General features: G+C 47.7%; 1 protein-coding gene across 5 annotated transcripts in view; it reads right to left on the bottom strand.

The window, feature by feature from the left end:
* Positions 1–422: 422 nt before the first annotated feature.
* The window catches only part of LOC101166383, a 31,643-nt gene continuing 24,743 nt past the window's right edge, over positions 423–7,322 (bottom strand). For all 5 annotated transcript variants that reach the window (XM_011477676.3, XM_011477675.2, XM_011477674.2 and 2 more), the window contains one exon: positions 423–1,016. In XM_011477676.3, coding sequence (XP_011475978.1) covers positions 819–1,016 — 198 coding nt within the window. In that variant the 3' untranslated portion in view covers positions 423–818. The remainder of the gene's footprint in view (positions 1,017–7,322) is intronic.

The following is a 7,322-nucleotide window of genomic DNA, read 5'->3' as shown; positions in this document are numbered from 1 at the left end:
GTGTCTCACCTGGTTGTGTAACAAATAAGTTTCAGACGGATCTGATGTAAAATTTCAAAATAAAACCCAATTGAAATCGGGTATTGGGGCGTTATTGCGTATGTGAAAGTATGGCAATAACACCCTAATACCAAATTTCAATTGGGTTGTATTTTTACAAATCCATAGATTACATGAAATCTTTCCACCTTTATCCACCTTTGTCATGGTAGGGAGAACACGTCAATGTAAGGGGGGGGGGTCATCTAAGATAGCACAAGGGTTACAAAAGACACAGTTTTTCCATAATTCTCTGCGTTTAGTGCTAAATGTAGGGGTAGGCAGAAGCTGAAAGGAGTACGGAAGCAATTTGGATTCTGCCGAAGACTGAGACTCAAGAAAAAGTCAGAGAGCTGTGTGACAATAAAAAAAACAGGAGACAATTCAAAAACTTAGAAAGTATTTATAAAACTATTGAAAGCTCTGATTATGAAAATATTGAAGTATAACAGTAAACCATCACCGAAGCTTTTGCGTGACCCATCCAGCTTTTGCCTTTAGTCCTGCAGAGAACATAAAACCAGCTTTGAGGGGCAGAACTGCAGTGAGCCACTACATTTTGAACAAACTGAGGTAGAAACGTTTGGGCACAAGCTGCTTTGGAATTCAGGACTCCATTTCCCAGAAGGCCTTCAAGAGCAGACAAGTGTTTAACTTTCAGAGACTTTGAAATAGCCACAGGTGTGGCACATTTGTTAAGAGATGTGGGTGGAGCTTCATCCGCTCAAGTCAGTGCTGTTTTCTTGATTAATTTTAGCGGATTGTGGTTTTCTGCTTAGTCAGTTATCTTCTTCTTCGTTCCCCTCTTCTTCCTCCTCCTCCTCATCTTCCTCCAACAGGCAAGGCAGACAAGTGATGCAGGATGGAGCCACAAGCAGGTGGCAGTCAAATGAAGGCACTTGTAAGCTTGTGGGGAATTGAACCTTCAAACTTTTGCAGACTGTCAGACTCTCCAGATCCAGCAGCAGTGACACGAGCTGACAGAAAAACACACAAAGACACAGGCCTGTTAGCACTGTTATCATTCTAAAGTCATCATGCTTCGTTTTTCCTACTTTCCTGCACTGTGACCCTGACCAGCGTTTCTGCCTCTTTTGCTAGCCTCTTAGGATAAGATCTTATTCCACCCCCATCACCATAGCAACCACCTGCTTCCTCCTTGCTGCGTTTATTTACACTTCTGAACCGCTGTTTTCAAACCTTAAACCCTTGTTGTACCAAAAGAGCAGCATCTCACACAGAGCAAAGCCCCACCTATGTGGACACACCCTTTGCACCCCCTTGTGGACAGACCCAGTTTGGATCTTCTGCCCCAATGCAGCAAACATCAACAGAGTCACAGGGGTGCAGGAGCGTGATTACGGGTTAATTATGCAGATCAGAACAGGAATCAATCAAGCCTAAGGAAGGTGTGCCTTACAGTTTCTGGCATTTTATCACAGGCTTTAGGTCCCCAAGTCCAGGCCTGGAGGGCCGGCGTCCTACGTGTTTTCCAACCAACCTGCCTTTGAAGCTCCTTATTGGCTAAATACACCTGATCCAAGTAATCAGCAGCAAATAAGGAGGGGTTTCTGGAAAACCAGCAGGACACCGGCCCTCCAGGCCTGGATTTGGGGACCCCTGCTTTAGGGTATTCAGGATTCATGCAACACAGTTTAGAGGAGTCGTCCCCAAATCCAGGCCTCGAAGGCCAGTGTCCTACATGTTTTCCAACCAACCTGCCATTGAAGGTCCTTATTGGCTAAACACACCTGATCCAAGTGATCAGCAGCAAATAAGGCAGGGATTCTGGAAAACCAGCTGGCCCTCGAGGCCTGGATTTGGGAACCCTGGGTTTAGAGGAGAGATTGAAATCTTTCATTTTTAAAAACATCAGTCATAATCCCTACCAGATCCTCTTGGATCATATCAGCTTGGAGTTAACATCAAGAGCAAATAAAAACAATATAGAAGAACTTCACTCCCTCTGTGAAGGGAGTCCTGACAGACCCCCTGTAATTAAGCCCCCTGCGCCTGGTCTAGGCAGGGGAGCTTGCGTCACCTCTGGTCCCAGGGCTGGGTTGGGGCCATCCTGATTGGCCTGTTGGAGCCCCGGGCGCCTCCCGTTGGCTCGGCTGGGGCTGACGGGGTGGAGGCGGAACACATTTGGCCACCTGGAAGGGGTCTGAGTGCTTGTGGTTGATGGGGGTCATCTGATGGGTATTTAGACTTGCTCCTCCCTGGCTGAGTGGTCTTGGGGGGCTGGTGCACTGTGCGGTGCCTCTGCCACAATGCATTGCTTGACTAGGCGTCAGGCTTGGGTGGGGTTCGTGAGGCAGGGCTCCAGCAGCACCAATCTACTGTATGTAGCGGACTAGTCTCCCTGTTTACACTCAACACCTACCAAGAAGCCTGGGAGTTGAAGGTGTGTGTGTGTGTGTGTGGGGGGGGGGGGGGGGTAAATCCCCCAACATGTATAAATAAATAAGAATAGACCCCCCCCCCCACAAAAAAAATCAGGCTTTATTCACCAGAGACACGCAGGGATCATTGGTTGAAGCAACCACCAATTTTAATTGCATTCTTTCTTAGCACATACGCTATAGACTGAACATCAACACACAAATACACTCACGTAGGGTCCTGTCAAGAATGGGGGGAGTCTGTATCGCCCCAGTCCGCCAAATTTTAATTGCACCTCTTTAGAACACACACGAGACACAAACAGCGAGAAGGGGGGTGGTCACGTTGTTCCCCGTCTCCCCAGACTGGATGGGGCCGGCCGGCGTCTGCTGCCGGGGTGTTGGTGACGTCCTGGGGTTTCTGCGCCCCGACTTTGAGGCTCTTCTTCACGCGGTTAGGGAGTCCATAACATGTGGTAAGGGTGGACTGTATCCCCCAGGAAGCAGGTAGGGCCGGGCTTTTTTGGGGGACACACAAGTGCACCCCAATTTTTTTTCCATCAGCACAACAACTAGAGCCTGGTCCTCAGGTTCACCGTCCCCTGGCCCTGTCTGAGGCTCTGCTGGTCGCCTGTGTCCACCTTCCTAGTCAGGCGGTCGGTTTCTGGCGCTTCCCATGGTTTGTCCTCAGTGGGGCTGGCGGGCAGGATGCGCAGGGTGTGCAATGTGGGTTGGTCATTGGTTGTCCCAGCCTAACTCTGGGGTTGGATGGGGGCTCAGGACTCCTGGGTGGTGGTGTGCCTCTCGTCTGGGCGCCAGTGTGGGTCTCAAGCGGTCGGGCATTGGGTATGGGCCCAGGGGTGGGACAGGTCCCTTTCCTGGTGGGGGCTTCGGCTTAAGGGTGTTATAAAAAATTGTTTCGGCAATATATTGCGATAGTTCAGGATGATATTTATTTTATTATTTCTGAGTGTCCTTGAGTGTCTGACTCTTGTTTTCCACTTTAACCTCCGACCACTAGTTGGCAGAAGAGAACACGGAGCCTCTTTGAGCAGCTCTGCACCTGTAGCAGAAGACCACTACAAGGTCTCAGCGAGAACCAGCTTTTTCTGTTGTTATGAGACATGAACTACTTAGTTTCTACTTAGGATGGGTACCGAACCAAAACTCTGTTCCATGTTGCTGCCAGCATCATAAAAACGTGGATTGCTGTGCTTCGTAGCTCCAATAAGAACAGTGAAGCACTGTAGCTGCACAGTGGCTAATGCACGTAGCATCGGCCAAAATGCTGTCGGTAAAGTGGGCCACAGTTCTGCAGAACCTGCCAGCAATAGATTCTAGTTCAGAGACCTGATGGATCACAACGCTCTGACAAAGGCCGACGTCGTGGCGAGGAGCGTTACTAGTTTACTTCTGCGAGTGAGAAAGCAGGGCTGCAGCTGCAGAGCTGACTGTAATGGAAACAAAGCATCTTATCCACATTAAAGCACCTCCTTTATCCTGGAATGCTGCCTCATCTTCACACTTTATTGTTTCTGGAAAGAACTGCCCCCCCCCCCCCCCCTTTATTTTTGAAGCACCATTCAGACTCCTGAACCATTTAAAAGTACTGGAGAAGCTACATTAATGTTGAAAATAAACAGCACTTTATTTCTTCAATCATTCTGTAGAACCTTGTTGGTTAAAGTAAAGCACATTCATTCCATTTTTTTCTTATACTGAAAAATATTTTGTTGTGGAAATCAGACAATGTTGACTGTTCCCTTTCTATATTTTAAGTTACAAAAATAAAAGCACTATTAATGTGTTTGGGTAAAAGCAACTTACATGATATACAGTTGCAGTGCTCAATATTGTGATCATTAAATAAACTAATTATTACAATTTTATTACAATGGAAGACATATTGAATTCAGGTAGAGTTTCTTCTAAATCATACTTTGAAAAAAAAAGAAAGAAAATGTGTTCCGGTACAATATCGGGATACGTATCATATCGCCAGACTCTTGCCGATACACATCCCAACTTCGGCTCTGCGTGCTCTCTGTTCCTACTACTCTTTGGCTGGGGGGCTGGGTCTTGGCCTTCGTCTCAGTCTCCGTGGTGGGGGTCCGGTGCGTGGGAGGCTGGTTTCTCCCAGGTCTTTTTGTCTGACTGTGGGGCTCTTGGATCCTGCTGTGCTGTCTGTCCCTGGTTCTTGGGTTGGGGGGCCTCCTGCCTTTGCTGGAGCATTCAGTGTGATCAAGGTTCACTCTAAGAAGCACACATTTGTTCAACCCACCTGCTTGTTCAATTTTGCACAAATATGGGCATGGGTTTTGTTTTTACAGCCCTCTACAAGAATATTAGTAATGCAAATCTTGTGTGTAGCTGTCTGTGTGCAGACGTCCTGTGAGATAAATCTTCCACCATTAATGTACAGTACAGACCAAAAGTTTGGATTTGAATGAGAAGGTGTGTCCAAACTTTTGGTCTGTACTTTATGAATATACTTCCAACCTGTAAATAGCTTTGTGCAGACTTTTTATTGATGTGTGAAGTAAGTCTTATTCATACAAAACGTGTGTTGTGTGTTGGTCTATCTTTGCATAAGTGTGAGTGTGTTCGTGCACGCCTCCGTGTGTGTCTGTGCATGCGTGTGTGCATCTGCCAGAGGCGGGGCTAGAACATTTTACCGTAAGCCGCTACTTTTGTCCTGCGCTCACAGTCCTGCGGCTTATTCAGTGACGCGGCTAATTTATGTATTTAATTGGCGGCCGCCATGTACGTACTTTCAGTCTCAGAACATGGGTTGAATGCTTTATCCAACTCCAAGCAACAAGTCATTTATTTTTCAACACACCTCTTAGCAGCCAAACAGCATGCACCTCACTTCAGGTCTTAGACACTTCAGTCATGGTTCAACAAAACGAAACACGCATGCCCGGCCGCAATCCCAGAATCCTTTGGTGCCATTAGACCCAACGTGCATGTGATCGCCACTACAATATGACGCAGCTTTCAAGTTAAAAGCAATCGTTAAAAGCAGCGTGAAAAAATCCACCATCACCAACGGGTTTGGAAAAGCCGGTCAGCTGCTGACGGAGAGAACAGCGCATGGAGGGAATTTACCTCTGAGTCATGGTGACACTAGTCCATCTATTAGCAGCGCCGTAATATACGAGATGATCTTTTAAACATACGTTTATTATCGTTATGTTATGGTTATTATGAAGCGCCTGTTCGCTCATCATTTTATTTTTAATCTGTGTGGTCAGTGCTTTTTTGTGGCAGAACGAAGCCGGAAGAACGGTTAGGTGAAGGCTAACAGCATTTAGCCTGGATGAACATGAATCCATGCAGGAAAAGCTGCAATCTGCAGCTTGGCTGCACGTAAATATGTGGGAATAACATCAGCCTTTATTTTGTCGGGACACCACTGGAAACACAAATCGACGTGATTGTTTTAACGGTTTCTAAGGACTGAGCAGAATTTTACTTTGAAAAGCTCACACCGCCCCACAGCTGCCGTGTGAGCTGGAGACATGTTCTCCTGCTGCTCGTTCACACAGAGCTGCGGGACCGATGGCAGTCTGAAGGCTCCCACACGTAACAACACATCCGCCCCTCATCCACAAAACGTACAGTATTAAGTCCAATTGCTCCGCACAGACAAGATTCGCTCTGTCCACCGGCGCAATGGGGACAAAGCGCTCCTCCCTGCAGCCGCCCTGGCCAGGGGTGTCGGAGAAGATAGGAAGGGGAGACAAGGAGCGCGCGGGCCGAGCGCGGAGCGCATAGCTACAGTGTTTGTTGTGGAAGGAAACTTCTGACGCACGTGCCGCGCTGAGGCGTGCGCTTTTCAGTCGCCGCTGCTTTATTTTACTGGTGTGTTTTTTTAACCAGCCCTGTTACCACCATAACGCTGCCGCGACACAAGTGGAAGGAGAGCTGTTCTTCAGTTCTCCTCTCCATCCACTGCTTCTTCTTGCTCATTCTTAAACTTGTACAACAGTGTGGCGACCCGGGCGTTGGCCCCGCCTTTAGCCCCTAAGACTCATGGGAAATGGGGAATCACGGAGGTAAATTTCCTCAACATAACTGAGGGATGTAATGTTGATTACCGTAAATTCCGGACTACAAAGCGCACCCGATTACAAGCCGCACCCACCCATTTTCACGTGTTTAACTAATTTTATACATACACAAGCCGCGTCAGAGTACAAGCCGCATGAGTTAGGCAACATTGTCATCCTGACAGATCACGTCCTGACTCACAGAGCAAGTGTGATTCATTAACACACAGCGGGTGGAGTCAATTTTGCCTCAGGCTCATGTATTTGAGTATATCTGCATCTGCTAAACAGTATGCACTTCTATTCTGTTCACAAGTTCCTCAGTTATGGTTTTTTATTTATTTTTTATTTTTTTACTTATTGACAATCTAGGTATCATACATAAAATTACAAACAGTAACCATATAATCAACATTACATCCCTCAGTTATGATGAGGAAATTTACATCCGCGATTCCCCATTTCCCATGAGTCTTAGGGGCTAAAGGCGGGGCCAACGCCCGGCTCGCCATTCTGTTGTACGTGTTTAAGAATGAGCAAGTATCAGCAGTGCATGGAGGGGTGAACGGGTAAAGCTCTCCTTCCGCTTGTGTCGCGGCAGCGTTATGGTACTAACAGGGCTGGTTAAAAAACACACCGGTAAAATAAAGCCGCGGCGACTGAAAAGCGCGCGCCTCAGCGCGATACGCGCGCCTCCTTGCAGCGTGGGTCAGAAGTTTCCTTCCACAACAAACACTGTTGTTCCGCGGACGCCTCGAGTAAGCCCTGGCTGCAGCCTGCAGAATGGCTCGACGCCTCCGCGCTCCCGCGCGCTCCTTGTCTCCCCTTCCTATCTACTCCGACAGCT

The sequence above is a fragment of the Oryzias latipes genome, chromosome 7, assembly GCF_002234675.1.
Source record: "Oryzias latipes chromosome 7, ASM223467v1".
NCBI classification, from domain to species: domain Eukaryota; kingdom Metazoa; phylum Chordata; class Actinopteri; order Beloniformes; family Adrianichthyidae; genus Oryzias; species Oryzias latipes.
Note: the sequence above shows the minus strand (reverse complement) of the source record. Positions and strands in the feature narration are given on the sequence as shown.